At 51.5% G+C, this 20835-nt stretch overlaps 1 protein-coding gene and 1 non-coding gene across 5 annotated transcripts in view; both read right to left on the reverse strand.

The window, feature by feature from the left end:
• The window catches only part of POLR3E (RNA polymerase III subunit E), a 31409-nt gene extending 13037 nt beyond the window's left edge, over positions 1-18372 (reverse strand). For 2 of the 4 annotated variants that reach the window (XM_077760511.1, XM_077760509.1), the window contains exons 1-9: positions 18238-18372; positions 12185-12258; positions 10848-10898; positions 8462-8539; positions 7630-7745; positions 7161-7243; positions 3061-3168; positions 2677-2726; positions 921-1040 (exon numbers count right to left, since the gene is read on the reverse strand). In XM_077760511.1, the coding sequence (XP_077616637.1) occupies positions 921-1040; positions 2677-2726; positions 3061-3168; positions 7161-7243; positions 7630-7745; positions 8462-8539; positions 10848-10898; positions 12185-12220 (642 nt within the window). In that variant the 5' untranslated portion in view covers positions 12221-12258; positions 18238-18372. Of the gene's footprint in view, positions 1-920; positions 1041-2676; positions 2727-3060; positions 3169-7160; positions 7244-7629; positions 7746-8461; positions 8540-10847; positions 10899-11364; positions 11454-12184; positions 12259-18237 lie in introns of those variants that run through there. The other 2 variants (XM_077760512.1, XM_077760513.1) reach the window with 2 other exon arrangements.
• Positions 18373-18550: 178 nt separating this feature from the next.
• On the reverse strand, positions 18551-18632 carry TRNAL-AAG (transfer RNA leucine (anticodon AAG)). Its single transcript has one exon. It is a non-coding gene; the product is annotated as a tRNA-Leu (tRNA).
• Between the last annotated feature and the right edge of the window lie 2203 nt (positions 18633-20835).

Raw genomic sequence — 20835 nt, forward strand, 5'->3', positions numbered from 1 at the left:
CCACCCCCTCCCCCAGCCCCTCTGCTCTCCAGTTTTCACCACTGTACCACCTTCCCCTCCAGCCACCTACTGTCCTGCCCCAAAGCCATCCAACCACCTGAGTATGGCATTCAAGGCCTCTGTGATGTGGCCTCAACCATTTCCAGCTTTATGACTGAACAGCCCGAGCACCCATGCCTAGGGGCCCTGTCTGTGACACAGGACCACTCAAAGCAATGATAAAAATAACAGCTAACAGTCCCTGAGCACCTACTATGTGCCAGAGGCTCTAGTCCAATGGCTGTGTATATACATCATCTTATCTCATTAGGTACTGCCTACAGTCACACACTAGGAAATACCAGAGCTTCTGGAAGCCTGACTCTAAGGCTCCGTCAACACGAATCTTTCAGAAGATTCCAGAGAAACTGGGAGTTGTTCCTTCCCCAGAAAAACGTTAGGGAGGCCTAGCCTCTGGTGTCTTTGGCTTTGATTCAATTGTTTCTGTTACTCAACAGTTTCAAGGATTGGGTTCAAAGCTAACACAGGAGATAAAAAGCAAGTATAGTCAAAAGCACCCTTGGCAAATACATGGTGAACTTGGCCTGGTGAAGAGATGGCCGGTTCTCAATAGCGCGCCTCTGTTCAGGACCCGTGATGCATAAAAATCCATAACCAAGCACCAGCCCCACCCCGGAGCTTGTAAGATGCTCACCCTTCGGGAGAGTCTGGGGGGCCGAAACCCCGGACCCAGGAGCCAGCAGACTCACTTCTCGATCTCCTGCTCCCCCAGGGACACACACTCAGTGGACCGGCTGGAACAAGGGACAAACTGCCCATAGGACTTCATCCTCCCTCCCCGGGCTCCCACCAAGTGGCTACCACTGAATGTGAGACGGTTCCAGGCGAGACAGCGAGGCCGCCCCGGGCACCAGGCTCACCCTCAGACCGTAGTAGTGCAGGTGGACCCAGGGCTCCTCGGCATGCTTCTTCTGCAGGAACTCGTACGACTGCACGCGGCGCTGGCGGGCCTGCTCCGACTCGGGACGGGAGAACCGCACCTGGGAGGGGGTTGGTGGCCTCAGGCCCGGGACACAACTGGGCTGCCTCCCGCGCCCACCAGGAGGCTGGAGGACCCCACACCTGGGGCACCTCCCACCCCCACGCCCATTTCCTGACACAGGCCTCTTAAATACAGCTCCAACCACATCCCTCTGTGACTTGCCAACACAGGCCCTGGAGCGGCGTTCTCTGGCTTCCGCCTGCCGGCACCCACTCCATTTCCACTCCCGCTGGTAACAGGACCCCCGTTTTCTTTTGGGAGACACCCAGCTCCCCCTCAGTTTGGGGGAGCAAATATCCCTCCCCCGCCCCCACCCCCACACACGTTCCCAGCCACAGGAGTGGGCACGTGACTCAGACCTGGACAATCAAGTCTCTTAGCCACAGGGGCTGGTTCAGGGTTGGCCAAGCCAACGAGTCCAGTCTGGGACTTTAGTTAGAAGTAATGAGAAAGAAGTTTCTTTTCCCCTGGGGTCTTGGAAGCTGGGAGGATGTGAGCCTGGAGCGGGTACAACTCTGTACCACTGGGGACAGACACCCTGCCTGAGAAAGAGGCCAAAAGAGGCAGGCAGAACCTGGAGGCGGAGACGGAGAAACCAGGTCTTGACACAGTCTGAGCACTTGAATTCAGCCATACCTGAAGCTACCCCTCAACTTTTCAGTAACAGGGACCAGTACATTCCACTGGGGCCTCATGCCACGGAGACCTGGGTTTCTGCTGCTTACAGTACAGACAGAACGAAGCCCTGACTCCCCCCTCCTGTGAAGGGCACCCGCACAGAGGATTATGGAATCCTGGAATTTAAGCTCCACAGCCAACTGGGGCTTGCACTCCTGACCCTGAGGTCAAGAGTCGTACGCTCCACTGCCAGCCAGGCACCCCAGCATCCTGGGATTCTATACGGCTCCTTTAAGGCTCATGGGCCTACGAATGCCGTGTTAACCGAGGGCCGGTGAGTAGAGAAGGAAGGAGGGTTCCAAGGTCACTCAATAAGCTACTAAGAGAACAGGTGTGAAGGTGAGCACCCCCCTCCCCGGTTGTGTATCTGTCCATCCTTCAAAGATGTGCAAATGCTCACAACTTTAGCCACACGTGTGTGTCATCCTGGTCAACATTTGTGCAGGACTCTTTTCTGGATGCTTATTTTAACCTAACTATGCTTACACAGAGGAAACTTTATAAGCCATAAATGGAAGGTCAATATTCTTCCAATAATGTGTGAAATAGAGGAATAAGAATTAAGAGAGAAATGTTGCATCTGCACACCCCTGAAAAGACAGAATTACACGGTTAATTAATGAGGCGTTTTCGCTCCACTAGGACATGGGCTTCGTGGCTCAGGGTGAGGGGTCGCTGGACCGCCCGGGGCCCTGGGCCCCCAACTGTACAGAAGCCCAGGGCTGCTATCCCGTTCTCCCCTGGGGTGAGTCAGGCTGGACAGAGGCCCGGTTATCCCGCCAGGTAACCAGGGAAAAGCTCTAAAGGAACCACGGTTTCGGGGTCTGTCTGCCCCTTGGAGCCCACGTCCTGCAGAGACCTTCCCGGCCCCGCAGCCTCCAGGCAGCTGAGCTCCAAGGCCAGCTCGCCACCTTGCAGGCCGCACCCTCCCTCTTCTTGGGGCCGGAGCTACTCACCGTGATCTGCTTCACATCTTCTTCTGCCTCGTCCTGCGAGGAGTCTCCTGCTGTGGGAGAAAGCGGCCCCGCTTGCAGCCTCCGGTGGCGCCCCCACTCCCAGCCCCACCGGCACGGAGGGCCTCAGGCAGGGCTATCTGCCAGTTCCCCTTCTAGACAGAGGCGGCTGCACAAGTCAGTGGCTCTTACCTGGGGGCGATTGTGCCCCCCACCCTCCCCCGGACACGCGGATACCAGGGAAGACGCTTCAGTTGTTAAAACTGCGGAGGTGAGTGCCAGGGCATCCAGTGGTAGCACCCAGCCGTGCTGCTCAGCACCCTAGAATCCAAACCTTCGCTCTAGTTTTTTCCACACTAGCAGCAGGGCTGAGGCTCCAGAGCTCACCCTCATTGGCCGCCTCCCTCTCGCGGTGCTTGGCGTCCGCTTTATCCAGGTAGGAGAAGCTGGGCCGCAGCTGCAGGATGCCGTGTAAAGGCGTCAGGTGAAGCTCCCCTGGCAGCGGAAGAAGGGCATGGACGCGACTCCAGGAACCCGGGTCAGCCCCACCCACGTGGCTCCCGGTAGTCGTGAAGGGCCCTAGACCCCTGCAAAGACCTTGGCCCACTGTCAAACCACCTCCCACCTCTGCTCTGGCCCCCTAGTCCCACAGCCTCGGGACGACCAGGCCAGCAGCCATTCCCAGCACCCCCAGCCCTGCTGGATGCACGAAACACACACCGCATCAGGACGTGAATCCAGACTCTTCTGCTCAAAGCCACTTCTTTAAGCCTCCTGCACATACACCCCTCCCCACAAGCAATCCGTGCCTTTCCAGTGGGTCCCCACTCCCTTTCCCCTGGTTGCTTGCTCTGGCCACACCGGGCAACTGTTCACACCTGTTCTTTCCCTCCAGGCCTTCTCCAGACACCCTCAATGCCCACCCCCTGCTCCTCACACACTCAAACTGCCTCTCCTCCTCACCCTCCAACTCTGCTCATCAAAATTCCACCTGATCCACAGAGAAGTTGGCTAGTACAAATGTGGCTGGAGGAATGACCCCTGGTGTGGCCAGCTGGAGGAGTGTCTATACAGCCTCGGACAAAGATCATGACTCTTCCTTGTGAATTAGACCAGTGCACCGGGAAGCAGTGCAAAGACAATCAATTTCTGGGGCGCCTGGGTGGCCCAGTCAGTTAAGCGTCTGACTTCGGCTGAGGTTATGATCTCACAGTTTGTGGGTTCGAGCCCCGTGTCGGGCTCTGTGCTGACAGCTAGCTCAGAGCCTGGAGCCTATCTTTGGATTCTGTATCTCTTTCTCTCTCTGACCCTCCTCTGTTCGCGCTGTCTCTGACTCTCAAAGATAAAAAAAATGTAAAATAAAAAAATAAAAAATAAAAGACCATCAATTTCTATCAAGTCAATGTGGGCTTGAAAGAGAAGACATCAGATGCTAAGGCTCTGGTACGTGGCTCTGTGAAAGCTCTCTGGGCACCAGAGGGACTGGAATGCTCACAGTCAGGAGTAAAGAAACAAAAGATCCTACAAATACCATATGATTTCACTCATTTGTGGAATTTAAGAAACCAAACAAATGAACAAGAAAAAAGAAGAAACAAATCAAAGAAAAAAAAAGAGGGTGCCTGGGTGGCTCAGTCGGTTGAACATCTTACTTTAACTCAGGTCATGAGCTAGTTCGTGGGTTTGAGGCCCATGTTGGGCTCTGTGCTGACAGCTCAGAGCCTGGAGCCTGCTTTGGATTCTATGTCTCCTTTCTCTGCCCCTCCCCTGCTCATGCTCTGTCTCTTTCTCTCTCAAAAATAAATAAAAACATTAAGAAAAAAAAAAAAGGGCAGAGACTCTTAACTACACAGAACACTGGTTACCAGAGGGGAGCTGGGTGGGATGGGTGAACTAGGGAAGGGGATTAAGTGTACACTCATGATGATGAGCACCTAAGTCCCATATAAAACTGCTGAGTCACTGTTGTACAACTGACTCTAATACAACACTGTACATGAATTGTACTGAAATTTAAAAAATTAAAAAAGAACCATCTTACCACCCTACCTAGAATAATTTTCAGATATGTTAAAATTTTAGTATAAAATACTATAAATACTAGAAAAACATTTCTAGAAGAACCTCTGTATGAACTTAGGATGGCAGATGGCATCCTAAACAACAACACAAGAGACCCAGGAGAAAAAAGGACAGGTAAGTTTGGCTACAGAAAAATGCAATCATGTCAGGAAGATGGTGAAAGTTCTAGAGATAGATGGTGGTGATGGCTGTACGCCAACACAAATGCCCTTAACATCACTGTACTGCATACTTCAAAATGGTTAAAATGGTTAAGATGGTAAGGGCACCTGGGTGGCTCAGTCAGTTGAGCACCCAACTCTGGCTCAGGTCATGATCCCGCGGTTTGGGAGTTCAAGCCCCACATCAGGCTATCTGCTGTCAGCACAGAGCCCTCTTCAGATCCTCTGTCCCTCTCCCTTTTTGCCTCTCCCCCACATGCGCTCTCTCAAAACTAACATTAAAAACAAAAATAAACATTTTAATAAACATTAAAAAATGGTTAAAATGATAAATTTTATGGTATGCATATTTTGCCATAATAAGAATGAAAAGAAATGAATGGTCCCACCTGAAAGGGTGGGCTTTGAAGAACTATGTCCTTTGGGGGGCGCCTGGGTGGCTTAATTTGTTGAAGATCCAACACTGGCTCAGGTCATGATCTCCTGGTTCATGAGTTCAAGCCCTGCGTGGGGTTCTGTGCTGACAGCTCAGAGCCTGGAGCCTACTTCAGACTCTGGGTCTCTGTCTTCCCCTGCTCACGCTGTCTGTCTCTCTTTTTCAAAAATAAACAAACGTGGGGTGTCTGAGTGGCTTAGTCGGTTGGGTGTCCAACTCTGGCTCAGGTCATGATCTCACGGTTTGTGGGTTCGATCCCTGCATCAGCCTCTGTGCTGACAGTTTGGAGCCTGCTTCGGATTCTGTGTCTCCCTCTCTCTCCCTCTGCCCCTCCCTCACTCATGCTCTGTCTCTCTCCCTTTTAAAAATAAACATTAAAAAGTTTTTAAATAAAAAATAAACATTAAAAAAAAAAAGAACTATGTCCTTGAGGGGTGCCTGGGTGGCTCAGTTCAGTTGGTTAAGCATCCAACTTTCAGCTCAGGTCATGATCTCACAGTCGTGAGATCAAGTCCCACATCAAGCTCTGCGCTGGGCATGGAGCAAGATTCTCTCAGGGCGCCTATGTGGCTCAGTTGGTTAAGTGTCTGACATTGGATAAGGTCATGACCTCATGGGCTCATGAGTATGAGACTCGCCCTGGTGGTGCAGAGCCTGCTTGGGATCCTCATTCTCGCCTCTCTCTCTGCCCCTACCCCACTCATGCTTTCTCTCTTTCAAAGTAAACAAACTTTAAAAAGATGCTCTGTCTGACCCTCTGGCTCACGCACATGCCACTCTCTCCATAAAAAAAACAAAAACAAAAAACAAAAAAACAAACTATGTCCTTGAAACACAGGTTTAAAAAAGAAAAACATAGTTGATACTACTTTTGAGTCTATGCTAGTTTGTTTCCTAAGTGTTCAAATTAGTTTTACCTATTTTTTTATAAACTCTAAATACTTACAGTGCCTTGCACTTTTAAATGGCTTTATTAAACCATAATTCACAATGGCATACAAAATCCACCCATTTAAAGCATACAATTCAATATATTTCATATGTTCCTGGAGTTGCACAACCAGCACCACAATCAATCTAAGAACATCTTCATCTCCCCAGAAGGAAGCCCTGACCCCACCCTCAGTCACAACGCATTCCACAGGCAACCAGTCTCTGCTTTGTCTCTACGGACTTGCCTCTTCTGGACACTTCATGTGAAGGGACTCATACATGTGGTGGCCCTTTGTGACTGGCTTCTCTCGCTTAGCATCATGTTTTCAAGGCTCGAGCCTGCTAGAGGATGGATCAGTATGCCCTCCCTTCACATGGCCAGGTAACGTTCCGCTGGGTGGCTGCAGCTAACGGACTTAGGGATTGCGTCTATGTTTTCACTACGACAAATAATGTTGCTATGAACATCCGTGTACAAGTTTTTCTGTGGATGGACGTTGCATTTCTCTTGGACAGATGCTGTCTAGGAGTAAAATCGCTCACGCGCAAGTACCTTATATTTAAAACCAAATCCTGGCACCTATCTTGGGAGTTCCGGTGTGTGTATGTTTGTGTCCCAGGAGGACAATGGCCTCGGACGCCCCATCCCTGTCAGGTCAGGCAGCATCAAGAGCCAGAAGTCCTCGGCAGTGGCCAATTCCAGCTCCCACAATCTGTCCATTTCTACAACCTGCCAGGCCCCTGCGGGTATCCAGCTTGTGGGGAGCAGCAAGCTGGGTACCAGGCTAGGGACAGCCTCCCCCGTCCCAGCCCCCCATCCGGCTTCTCTCCCACCCCAGACGCCTCGAGGAGCCACGGCGGCCCAGCGCGGGTACCTTGCCGGTAGAGCGCGGCGGCATAACGGGCTGTGTTACTGGTACTCTGGGAGGAACAGAACGTCTGCTTGTCCATCAGCTTCCTGGGAGCAGAGGGAGAATGGACATCAAGGGGAAGGAAGCTCTGGACCCAGGGCATGGCAGACACAGCCCCTCTACCCCAGGTACCTTCTGAAATCCTGTACCCAGGGACAGGGACCCGGGCCCCAACCCAGCACAGGGGAGCCTCAGCAGGGAAGCTCAGGATGAGGTCTGTGGCCAAGGACAGTGGTGGGTACAAGCCCCCATCCCCCTCTCCACAGGGCAGACACTTGCCGCGGGGCAGGGTTGCTCCAGGCCCAGGCATGGGACCCTGGGATGCTGGTGGGGAGCCCGGCACAGGGCCACAAGGACTTAGGCGTCCCGCAGGCCTTGGGAAGGCTCGGAGTGGAGCACACCGAAGCCTGGAGACCAGGCCCAGGGAACTCACGAGGAGTAGGTGCTGCTCTCATCCGCGCAGGCGCCGTCCACGTTGAGCGCGATCTGCTCCCCTTTGCTGCGGCAATAGTTGGGGTTCAGGGTGTCGATGGCCATCTCAAGCTCTACCTGTAAGCACCAACCACCCCCGCCAGGTATGAGGAACACAAGGACCCCCCAACCTGGCCACAGCCACCTCCTGACCCCAGTCCCTGCCTGTCTCAGGCCTGGCCAGAAGCAAGCCCCCAGGCCTCAGTCTCCAATGAAGGCCATAAACCCAAATCCCGACAGAAAGGCCAGAGTGCTTTCTGCAGGGGTGGGGGTCATGTGGTTTTTGTTTGTCTTTCCCATTCTACTCTCCAAAATCTAAACTGGGTGCCAACATTAAAAAAATCAAGAGATGTTTCTCACAAAAATTCTCATTTCCAATTTCTCTTAAAAATTCTAGGGGTGGGGGCTGCAGTCACCTGCCAGACAGGGTGCGCCTGCAGTTCTCCTGGCCGCTAGCACCCCAGCCCTCAAGGCACTGGATTATCCCGTTCCAGAGCTGCTGCCCGCTGGCTCCTGCCTTATCCTGTGAGCATGGGCCCCCCCCATCCCCAGTCCCTAACTCCTCTCGAGCCTTGTTACTCCCTGGCCCCTCTGGAGCTGCCCATCCCCTTTCCTCCCAGAGACTTTCCTTCCTCGGCTTTCTAGGCTCTGCAAGCGATTGGTTCTCCTCTCAACCCTCTAATCCTCTTTTTTTGGGCTTCTAGTCCCCAGGGGGCCGTCTGCTCTCTTCCACCAGCCCCCACCCATATCACCCCTCCCTTCTCCTCCTCCACCTCCATCAGAGGGCAGCCCACCTTCTGCTGCTTGGGCTTGATCTTGGCCGAGAGGTGTGGAATGTCATCATAGGTCATCGAGGCTGGACGCACAGGGTACTGGGGATGGGAAGGGAGTCAGTGCGCGAGGTCCGGCCCGGCTCGGCCCAGCGCTGGGCCCAGAGACTCCAGCCACGATTCAACGCCAAGCAGAGACCAGAGGCCCCCACTGGTCCCCTTCGCATGGCTCCACCCCGCCTCCTCCCAAAGGACCATTTTCAGATGTCTCTGACTTCCAAGGGGCAAGCCTAAGCACCAGGAGCCCAAAGTGGCCCTGGCGCACAGTGCCCTGAAGGTTCTGTCGACCCGCAGGGTACTCCCGTGGAGGCAAGAGGAAGGGTCCACAGCCTAGCTGCCAGTTACAGGCCATCCCGGTGGAGAAGGACAAGGCAAAGGAAAGGAGACTGCGGGAGACGCAGGGGAAGACCTGACCGGTGACATGTCGTGGGCTGCTCAGGAGGGACTCGCTCCCCCATTCCCTCTCCACCACACTGTGAACTTTTCAGCAATAAAAAGTTGCTGCTGAGCAGCTCAGAGAGCCCCTTCTGGGCTTCAGCGCCACCATGTGTGAAGTTATTTTATGTCACTCTTTAACATAGTGCTCTCAGGTCACTTCTTCACTCTGCACACACCGGGGTCACCTTCCCTTTCCTTTTTTCTTGCACTGAACGGTGCTACACAGTCACCGTCTGGAGCACCCTCATGCCCAGACCAGACCACGTCTGGAAGGAGCCTGCTGAGGGCGGGGCAGTGTGTAAAGTGAACCCTCTGTGTGGGGGCCATTGCAGATCTGCTACGCTCTGGCCCCAGGAAACAATTATTTCCTAAACACTACACTCAAATAGCAACACACTGACTCCTCCCTAATTCCTGGGCGGTAACTTAGGGCGGCAGTACGGTTAAAAAGCTTGCAGCCTGGCTGGTCTGGACTGAGCCCTTGAAAAAGGCCCGGGCTGGGACAGGCTTGCCCACAACAGCCTGGGAGGCTCCTGGTCGGCCAAGGTCCAGGGCGACCCTGTAATCTCCTGATCTCGGCTGGTATGGGTGATGGTGAACGGCACAGAATCAGGCCTCGGTTCCGCTCCCAGCTCTGCCTCTGGCAATCTGTGTCCTCAGGCCAGCTCTTCACCTCACAGAATGTCCTCACCTCACAGGGCTGCTGGGGGCAGGGAAGGATGCAGACAAGGTGGACACGGGCCCAGGGCCTGGCACACCGTAAACACATATGGGATCACCGTCACCACTGCCAGTTCCCTCATCATTCTGCAACCAGTCAAGGAAACCAGTTCAGAAGGCCTAAGGACAGGCCCCCAGCAACACTGCCTATAAAGGCAGACCCTGGGGGCATGGGGAGGAAGGAGGCTGGGCCCTTTCCCAGCTCACACTGGGAGCGCTACCTCTGCATCCCCGTGCCCAGGGCCCCCTGCAGGTTACCTGCGTCCCTGTGCCTTACCTTCTCACAGGCAACAGGAGACAAAATACTTACAACAATATTTATTGTTGTAAATATAAACTGGTACAAAGCAGTCTGTCTATTCCTCTAAACATTAAACACAGAGTATCTAATGGACCCAGCAACTCCGCTCCTAGGGATATGCCCAGGAAAAATGAAAATACCCGTCCATATTCAATGCCTATCCACAGCAGCACCGTTCATAATAGCCCCCAAGTGGAAACAACCCAAACACCCATCAGTGCATGGATAAACAAAATGTGGTGTATATATCCACACAATGGAGTAATATTCATCCATAAAAGGCAATGAAGTACTGATACATGCTGTAACATGAGTAAACCCTGAGAACATTATGCTAAGTAAAAGAAACCCTATGACACAATTCAGTATGTATGAAATGTTCAGAACAGGCAAATCCAGCGAGAAAACAGGTTAGTGGTTGCCTAGGCATGCAGGTAGGAAGGGAGACAGGGGACAAAACTGTCCTAAAATAGACTGTGGTGCTGAGCCCCGTGCTGGACAGTGTTTGGAGCACTTTAGTATGGATGCAGCCCACCCCAATGGCAACCCTACAGGGCAGGTAGTGTTACTGCCACCATTTGGCAAATGGGAAAACGGAGGCACAGAGGCTTAAGGACCTGGCCTGAGGGTTCACAGCTAAGTCACAATGGAGCTGGGCCTCAATGCAGCTGCCCGTCCCCAGAGCCCAAGCAGGACTCTTCTGCCTCTCACAGCTGCCTTGGTTTTCCCATCTGCAAAACGAGAGATTAACCTGCCTGCCCACAAAAGCCAAGAAAACCACCTTATCGCACACTATGTGCCCAGGACCCCAAGGAGGCTGACATCCCCCCAACCCCTCACCCACCACCCCAAACCTTGAGGTTTCCCTTTGCCCTCAGGTCCCATCATTACCTGAAACAGATAGAGCTTCTCTGCCAGACTTTTGGCCAAGTACACGTCGATCTGAGAATAAGGGAAGAAGACTTAAGCAGGAGACAGAACCAGTGCCTGGCTCGCCCACACTCCTCAGCTCTCAGGAAGGGGTAGTGGCTCTGAGAGGCAGTTTGGGGGAGAAGGGAACAGCTCAGCTACCTCTAGAAACAGAGGGAACAAAGTCTCCAGCCTCCCTCCCTACAGCTCCCAGGGAGACTGGGACAAGAGTTGCCAGACTCAATAAAAATGTACCTTCCCCAGGGCTGCTCAGATCAGGATGCATCCTAGAACTAGGTTAAATGCGTTTCTGATGAGGCTGGGGCAGAGGAGAGCTTACCCACACGGCTGCACTTCCTCCCCATGCCCTCCGCCATCTACCCTGGATGACCCGTGACACCTCTCTTAGGGTGGTCCGCAAGCCCCTCCAAGAACCATCCGGCCAAACTTTCTTTCTTCTCAACAATGACCACCCCCGCCCCACCGCGCAGCGGTTTACCTCCCTGCTTCCCGGCTCTTCGTATGAACCATGTTCTCTCCCACCACCAGGCCCAAAGGAGGAGTGAAGGGCATCAGCGCAGGGGAGGCCTGTGTGAAGGGCATTCTAGGTGGAGGGGACAGCATGTGCAAAGGCCCGCCTGGGGGCACTAGGACGTGTCCGGATCTGGGCTGCCTCTGGAACCTGCCTCCCCACCACCTACATCTTGAGACTCCTTCCTGTCAGTCCTGCCCACAGAGCCTATAGGTTTCCTCCCTCACTGCTGTCACGGCCCCGCATGCAGTGGGTCCAGTGAACGACCGGTGAATGACTTCTACTAGGTGGGCCCAGGAAGGGGGAACTGTCAAACCCATTCACACATTCAACAAATAGCCACTGAGTATCTAAGTGACAGGCACTGAACTTGGCTTTGCAGATACAATGGTGAAAGAATAGAAGCCCTCCCTTGTGAAGCCTACATTCTAGTAGAAGGAGACTGTGTCCAGGGAATGGTGAGTATTGTGATCAAGCACAAGGCACGGCCAAGGTCAAGGGTCTGGGGGGACCAGGGAGGGCATACAGGAGAATGCCACATAACTTGGGGTGGCGGGGGGGGGGGGGGGCNTCAGGGAATTCTCTTTGACAAGGAGATGCTAGATCAGAGACCGGGAGGAAGTGAAGGGTTCAGCCAGGCAGGCATCTGAAGGAAGAGGGAACAGCCTGGCTTAGAGGTCCCTGGGATGCCAAGAGATGCCAGGCTGGCCTGAGGACGGACAGAAGGGGACTCATCGCTGGCACTTCTCCCTGCTGACCCCAGCAGAAGGTAGAGAGCAGCAGTTACCTCCTGTACGACTGGGTCATCCTCTTCATTGGCCATACTAGGGGGGGGCCAGCCGCACGATCCTCAGACTCAATCTGCAAGGGAGAGCAAGAGGCCTGAAATGTCAGTCAGTCGTTCAGCCAACACTCAGGGTGCCCATGCTGCCACGGGCCCTGCTCCGGGAGGGGAGAGCCTGAGACACAGAAACTGACCCTCTTTCAACATCTTTCCTGGAGTCAACAATGGACGGCCAACACCAGACAAGGGAGAGAAACCACTAAACCCAGGGTGCAGACAGGTGGACCCGAGGTAGCACATGTTGTCTGCATCCATAGGGAAGAATAAATGATCAGTTTTAAGGGTTTTTTTGACCATTCCCAAAGTAGAGTTCACTGCCAGGCAGGAAGATGGAGGCTGGCTGGTCCACAGCCATGATGAAAACACTCGAGCACTAATTGGGGGCCACGAGGAAGCATTAAGGACGAGTCTGAGGTCCAAGAGGAAGAGCAGGCAGTCCCAAGGTTTCCAGGGTGACTCTGACTCTGATATTTGACTTTCAAGTGAGTGAACTTTAGGCCTAAGCCCGTGTGAGAGGATTCTCGTGTCACGTGTGACACATTTTGTGTCACAGACACAAAATGACCCTCTTCACATGCTTTAATGTATTCAACACAACAAACCTGCAAGATGGCTTGACTGTCCCCATTTTCTAATGGGAAACTGGAACTCAGGGATGCTCTGAATGTATCAGCCATGCCTCAGAACAAGAGGATGCACTGGACTTCAAGGCCGGGACATCTGACTCCAGGTAACAACTGCAGGTAGAGGAGCTCACTCAGAGGGAGGGGAAGGGGGGGCATTTGGGCTGTGACCCAAGGGATAGAAGGATTCGGACATGGGATTTCAGGTGGGCAGAATTGTCTCAAGCAGCTGGAGAGTAAAAGCCGCAGGTCTCCACAGCAGAAGGGGAGTAATTCCGGGCTGACCCTTCATATTTCCACATGGGTACCTTCAGAATTCCAGCAGCCCCCAGCCCCCTAGTTTTGGGTAAGACCATCACCATTTTTGTCTCATTTACTTAAGTGAGTTACTCAATAAAAGGGTATCAGGATGCCTGGGTGGCTCAGTTGGTTAAGCGTCTGACTCTTGATGTCGGCTTAGGTCATGATCTCGCAGTTCCTAAGTTCGAGGCCCAAGTCACGTGGAGCCTGCTTGGGATTCTCTCTCTCTGCCCTTCCTGCACTTGCTTTCTCGCTCACACTTGTGCGTACTCTCTCGCTCTCTCTTTCTCAAAATAAACTTAAAAGGGCATATCTTCACCAGGAGTGGGCTTCCACAGCTGAGCTGTACCACCTGAAATCATCTCATGCATTCCAGATACATGTTCTAGATTCTGCCTGCTCGGCTTCACCCCTGAGACCTCTGTTCCCATAACCCCACACCAGAACTCCCGTCAGCTCTACCTTTCAGGTAGGTCTGGGGTCTGGGCCTCACTGCTACCTCCCCAGTCCAGCCAGCTCCACTGTCTGCCCGCATGACAGCAATGGCCTAAATAAATGGTCTCCCAGCCCCACCCAGACCTTATGACCTTTGCCTATCTCCACAGCCAGAGCCAGTGATCCTTCTGAAAGTCACATCAGAGCCTGTCACACCTCTGCCTTCAAAGGCCTCCTGTCCCACTCAGGACAGACGCTCAAGTCTTTAGACCCACCTGCTGACACCACCCCCCCTTTCCCTCTCAGACTCACNAGGCCTTGGGAATAGCTCTACCCTGGGAGCCTCAAGGCTCCTTCCCTCACCTCTTCCAGCTTTTTGCTCAAATGTCACGTCATCACTGAGACCTTCCCTGTCCATCCTATCCAAAGTTGCAACACCCTCCTCCAACTCCCGTCCCTGCTCTGATGTGACTCCTGTCCCGGCTCTGACGCACACGTCGCCATGTGACAGTTTATAGCTCTGTATTTATTACCTCTCCCCACGCCCGCTGCCACTACGCTGTAAGTTACACGCAGGCAGAGACTCTGCTCTATTCTGTCCCTTACTGTACCCCCCTTAGCCCAGAGCAGGCACTCCACACATAGCTGCTTTCTAAATAAACCAGCCACAGGAAGACTATTTAATAGGGAGCTACCAAAGATTTCTGAGTGGAGAAGACGCGGAGGGGGCAAGAAGGCAGACTAGCGGGAAGCCGGCTACCTCAACAGTTCTGGCTTGAAGACTAGATGAAAACCAGAAGCCCCAAACCGACAGCTTTAGGTGCCTGCTCCAGCCCAGAGACAGGGGTGACGAATGGTAGAGCCCAAAGACCCACCCCATCTACACTGGTTGCCAAGTGCCCTGATGTGTGTCAAGCACCTCGCTCCTCTACGGAGACTGGGGACTTCCACCTGAGTCAGGGAACAGGTCACATGTACGAGAGGCATAGCCTGGGAGGTTCCCCAGATGCAATCATTCCTGAGAAACCGGCTCTCTCGGCTGTTGCTGGGCTCCCTAGCTGTGCTCTGCTGGCCTCTCCCCTAGTCCCGGGGGAGCTCAGGGAGGCTGAGGGACCTGGCACTCCTCCACACCCACCCCCCACCACAGTACAGTGACTAGGGTGACACAGGGTTCTCATTTCCTTTCAGCCTCCCAGCCAACATCATCCAGCTCGGTGGCTTTCCAAGTTTTCAGCCTAAAACCTAGAGTAAGAAATCCATTCCATATACACAACCCAGAACATACACACAATCATGTAACTAAACCAAGGCTTCACACACCCCTAACTGCCCCTACTATATGTGATGCAGTGGTGTTTCCTACCTTTGCTCATTAAAATTAAAAATGCTGGTTACAATCCTCTAAGGTGATTTTATCTCCCCCTAAAAAACTTTTTTTATTTTTATTATTTTTTTTAATGTTTTATTTATTTCTAGGAGAGAGAGAGAGAGAGAGNTATTTTTATTATTTTTTAAGTAATTTCTATGCCCAACATGGGTCTCGAACTCACCACCTAGAGATCAAAAGCAGCATGCTCCACAGACTCAGCCAGCCAGGTGTCACTTATTAATAAATCTTGATCCACTATTTTAAATTACACCTTTGGGGGTACGTGACTGGCTCAATCGGTTAAGCATCCCACTCTTGGTTTTGGCTCAGGGCATAATCTCACGGTTTGTGGATTCGAGCCCCACATCAAGCTCCACACTGACACTGTGGAGTTTGCTTGGATTCTCTCTCCCTCTCTCTCTGCCCCTCCCCAGCTAGTGTTTCTGTTTCTCTCTCTCTCCCCCTCTCAAAAAATTTGAAGAGGAAGTACCCCTTCAACAAGTTTCTCTGAGGCCCTTCTTTTCTACCTCTAATCCTCCCAGAAACAGCCAGAGTGGTCTCTGCAGAAAAGTAAATCACATCATTCTCCTGCTCAAAACCCTTCAACTGCCACACAGAATAAAATCCAAATTCCCTTCCATGGCCCCAAGGCCCTATATGATCTTGCCCGTGGCTGTCTCTCAACTAGCTACAAGGCCAGGTAACCACTTGCTGGGCCTCCAAGAGGCTAGGCCGCAGTCTGTCTCAGGACCTTTGCATGCCACCAATTTTCCCCAGGTATTTTCAAAGCTGGCTCTTTTTTCATTATANCCACCCATCTTAAAGAGCTCCCCCACCAACCGGTCCCCAGTCACTACCACGTCTCCACTTTATTTCCCTTATGGTTTTTATCACAGTCTGGAACTACCCAGTCTACCTGTCTGCCTTCTGCACTAGAACGTACCCTCCACATGGGTCTCTCAGCTCTTCAGTTACCTCAGCCATAAAGTGGAGAGGATTATACTTACTTCATCAAGTTGTTATATGGATTCTTATCTTATTTCAAATGTATGTTTGTTTTGAGGGGGGAGGGGAGAGGGGAAGAGAGGGAGAGAATCCCGAGCAGGCTAGCAGACTCTGCACCTTCAGCGTAGACCCAGATGCGGGGCTGATCCTACCAACCACAAGATCATGACCCGAGCAGAAATCAAGAGTTGGATGTTTAACCAAATAAGCCACCCAGGGACCCCTGGATTGTTACCTCTTTTTAAAATTCACACTATTCTCCCAATGACTAGAACAGTGCCTGGCATGAAGTAGACACTCAATACAGTACAAATGAAATAAATGAGTACGTGAAATCAGGCGGTTACAGACCCTTAACCCAGTGAGCCTAACTAAGCCCCAACCAGAGACTGGTGGCTTCATGGTTTGGCCCTCACGGATACCGCAGAACGGACAGAGGCTGTGGCCCAGGCAGAAGCAGGCCTCCCGGTCACAAGTCAAGTTTCCGAACCAACTGCAGTGACTACCAATGACCACCTTGGCCTCAACGGGGCATCTTGCAGCCATAATGGCATTCTGGGAGTGGCTCCATGGCCCTGGGCACACAAAATTTCCCCCAACAGGGAGGTGCCAACAAATGGAAAGGGGACAAAGACAGCAGGTGGGACTAGGGAAATACCTGAATGCCACACCTGGGTGCATGCCCGTGTGCCCAGGAATCGAACCTGTCGGCCAATCATAAATGCAGAGACAATTCCAAAGACTCTCTAGCTACTGGAGGGAGAGGACAAAATACGATGCAGTTAAGAGGAAAGTGTCCCAAGGCAAACAGTCTCAAGGCCTGGATTCTAATGGCCTGTGCGCCTCCTGGGCAAGGCATCTCCCCTCTCTGGGTCCCCTCAGTTTCTACTTCAGTTAAAGAGTTAGCATCGAGAAAAGAATTAATCCTTAACTGAGCATCAGACCCTTCACAGATGTTCTCGTCTTCTCAATAGACATTAAGTCAAGATTCATCGTTCCCAATTAAGAAAGGAGGAAATGAAGATTCAGAGAGTAAGTAATTTGCCTAAGGTCACAGTGCTGGAGGAAAGTAGAGCCAGATCAGAAACCTGGGTCCGGCTGATGTCAACGATCCCTTTCTTAACCACTATGCTGCAGACCTTATGAGCAAAAGGCAGTATGGTATAGTGGGTAAGAGCCTGGACACGCAGAGCAGAACGACAGCGGTTCAAATCCCCCCACAGCTACTTCCCATCTGTGGTCCACCTGAGATCGCTTCATCTTGGAAAATCCCGCTATTTTCATCCCTAAAATGGGGATAATAAAAGTACCGACCCTCCCCAGAACCACAGTGAAAATTAAACAAGGTAATAAATGTAACCTGCGCGGAACTTTGTTATTACTTGGTAACATGTTTTCTTCCAATGTAGGAGAATATAACGCCGCCACAAATCAAACGCGGCCAGCTGGGGCTTCTCGCGTCTTACCCTATTTAGCCCTCATCAACAGCCCTACGACGTCGGAAATTCTATTATCCCCATTTCACAGACGAAGAAACTGTGGCGATGGCTATCATCTCCTCTATCACCCAACGATTCTAAAGCTAAAGCTAACAGAACTGAACGACCTTTTTTATGTACTGGTTTACTTGACGTGCTTGCTGATACCTCCTCCGACCAAATGGTCAGGGCCGTATCCGCCGCACTTTGCCGGCCCTCAGTTAACGCTGAATGGTGGCCTGAATAGATGAATGACAGAATGTCGGGCCTGGCCGGGCGGAGGCTGATCTGGTTCAGCGGCAAGGAAGGGGCCCGGGCAGGCTTGGGTACCCTCCCCCTGCCCAGCTGGGCGGGCCGCCGGCCAAGGGCCACCCTGTCCAATGGGTTTCGCCTCCCTCACGGGTGGTCAGGCCCCCTTCTCACGCCAACAACGCAGCCATCCGCACGGGCAGCCGAGCTGGCGGGACACCGGCTGCCTTGGGACAGGTGCTCCCACAGGATGCCCGCCTGGGCCGGGCGGGGCAAGGTGGCCAGACCCTGAGTCACCGCCGACAGCCTCGGCCGCGGCATCCTCGACTCCCGGGCAGGGCCGAGGTCTGGGCCCGCGGGCCGCCCGGATCAGCACAGGTCGGCTGTCCATCCTTCCTGCCCGAGTCCTGAGAGGCCCCGAGCCCCTGGGCTCGGCGCGGCGCGGGCCTCCCGGCCTACCCGGCAGCCCAGCCCAGGCCCACCTCGCGAGAGCGACCCAGCTCAAGACCGGGCGTGCGCTGTCTGCTCGGCACTCACCTCTCCGCGGGGGCCGCGCGCGGGCGGCGGCAACGGCCTAGGTACCCGCGGGCTGCAGAGGCGGCGGCGGCCCGGCTCTTCTCTTAGGCAGCGGCCATGTTGCTGGTGGAGAAACTCCAGCGGACACGTGGGGGGAGCGGGGCCGGGCCTCGCGCTTCCTTTTACCCACAATGCCCCGCCCCGGGACGCGCAACCCCGCCCCCTCCGCCGCTCCATTCATACCGGCCGTCTGCCGGGTCTGGCAGCAGGGGGTGCTGATGAACCGACAAAAACAGCAGAAACAGAGCCCGACCGAAGGGACAAAAAACCATCTTGGCAGCGGTGGGATTCGAACCCACGCCCCCGAAGAGACTGGAGCCTTAATCCAGCGCCTTAGACCGCTCGGCCACGCTACCCAGTTGTTGAAATTGGCTTCTGAGAAACTACTTAATACTTTTACAAGCAGACTTTACTGACATGTTCTATGTTTTAGACTGATTCCGGCAGAGCTGTTTCAAATATATCACGCATTTAAAAGAAAATCTTTGCTCCAATATTTAGACCCCGACTTGTTTCAAATGGATTTTAGAGTACAAAGCAGTTTAAGGATCCGTGTTCTGACCTCAGGAGGGGCCACGTAGCACCGGAAGAAATGTTGCATTGCTGCAGTGATTCGCACCGAGGGCTCAAAAGGCTAAACCAAGGGAGCTAGCGTAGGCAGTTTCCTCTGAAAAGTTGTGTGTTTTAATTGTTAGTTACTCAACTAATAAGTGAGGTATTGCAAAATATGAAAACTTTGCAGATAAGGTACAAATGCTCTTTTATCTTTGACGCTCATCCTAAATCCCATCCACAGAAATAACCATTATTCTCAGCTTACTATCTATCTTTCTGGATTTTTTGCTGTGAATTTGTGTGGAGATAGATCATAGATAGATAGATAGATATAGATAGATAGCTATGTGGATATGTGGATATATATATATCCATAGGAAATTGATGTTTTCTGTTTGTGTTTGGGTTTTTACATAAATATTATACTATCACTGTTGATCTGCAACTGTTTTTTTCACCCAATTATACTTTTAAAATATCTGTCCATGTTGATGTAAAAAATACAGAGAAAGTTCAAAGAAAAAATAATTATCCACATTCCCATCCACCTAATATTGTGGCATTTTACTTCCAATTCTTTTCCTATGTATATGCTTTTTATTAAAAGGTACACAGGAAATGGTATGAATACACTATCCTTTAAAAAATCCATTTAATATACTAGACAATTAAAAATTAAACAAATGAAAATATACTAGACCATTACAAATTAAAAATAAAGCCTCCTTCTCAAACATCCTCCCTTGGCTATAACTATTATTATGATTTGATGTGTATTCAATCCATTTCTTATACTTTCATATCTATATGCCTATAGTTATAGATATTTTTGTGTGTATATATATGTCTGTATATTAATACCTACAGATATAAATATAGATATTTGTATGTGTACATATACATATATATACACACTCATGGAAAATATATGGAATCACTATATAGAATGGTCTTCTGTATGTTTTTCATTTACATAAATATTATTATGCCAAGATCATTCTGCAACTTGCTTTTCTACTCCAACATTATGAGGTCTATCACCATGCATATATAATTTATTCCATGATATGAATATGGACATATTCACATTATATTACATTGTTATATTCAAGTTTCTAGTTAATAAACAAGTTGGCACATACCCTAACATTTGGGCATTCAATATTTCTCCTTCCCTTGAGTCCTCCTTAACCCAGTTTTTTTCCCCACCTACCTTTAACATAAATATCGATAGGCAAAGATTTCATCGCACCAGGAGAGTTTGTTGCTTTTAAAGGAATCTTTAAAAAATACAGAAGCAGCTGTCTGTTGAGGACACAGGCTAGGCATTGTGGGGGATTCAAAGCTACATGAGGAATAGTCCTTCAGATCAATAGCAACATTAATCTAGTCACAGTGTTTTACTACTAGGAGGGATTTTGTGAGTTGTGTGCTGGGTTTTCCAAAAGGAAATATCCCCATGGTGAAGGGTAACTGCTGAAATCTCTGCCTAAGCTCACTTTTCTAAAACTGCCTGACCAGCCCAGAGAGTGGATCCCTGGAAGTCAACATTGTGCTGTGACCCCCTGGCCCAGCCATACCATGGACTGTGGGCTCTATGGTAAATAAAGGACTCAGGTCGGACCAATCAAATTTTCTCTTGAGAATCTAAGCTGAGACATGGTGAGTTCTTGATTTGGTGAATTTGACCTTCTTAAGTGTTACAGTGTTAAGCATTAGTGTCCAGGACTAGCGGAACAAGGGAGAAAAGGGCATTTGGGGCGGCCATATTCTGTGAAATGGATTGGGAAGTAGAGAAAGCTAATGCTCGGAAATAGAAACAATGATACGATAAGAGCAGAGTCATAGAAAGATCCTAAAGGTTCTCTGGCTCCCAGCTCAAGACCCTTCCTAGGACCCAATGGGATTCACATTCTTGGAGACATCCTTTATCATGGCAATAAATGCCACTTTCCTGCTAAAGCTAGTGCTACCTGGTAGCTATCCATTGTAAGAAATAACCCC

The sequence above is a fragment of the Crocuta crocuta genome, unplaced genomic scaffold (genome assembly GCF_008692635.1).
Source record: "Crocuta crocuta isolate KB4526 unplaced genomic scaffold, BGI_CrCroc_1.0 scaffold73, whole genome shotgun sequence".
Taxonomy (NCBI): Eukaryota; Metazoa; Chordata; class Mammalia; order Carnivora; family Hyaenidae; genus Crocuta; species Crocuta crocuta.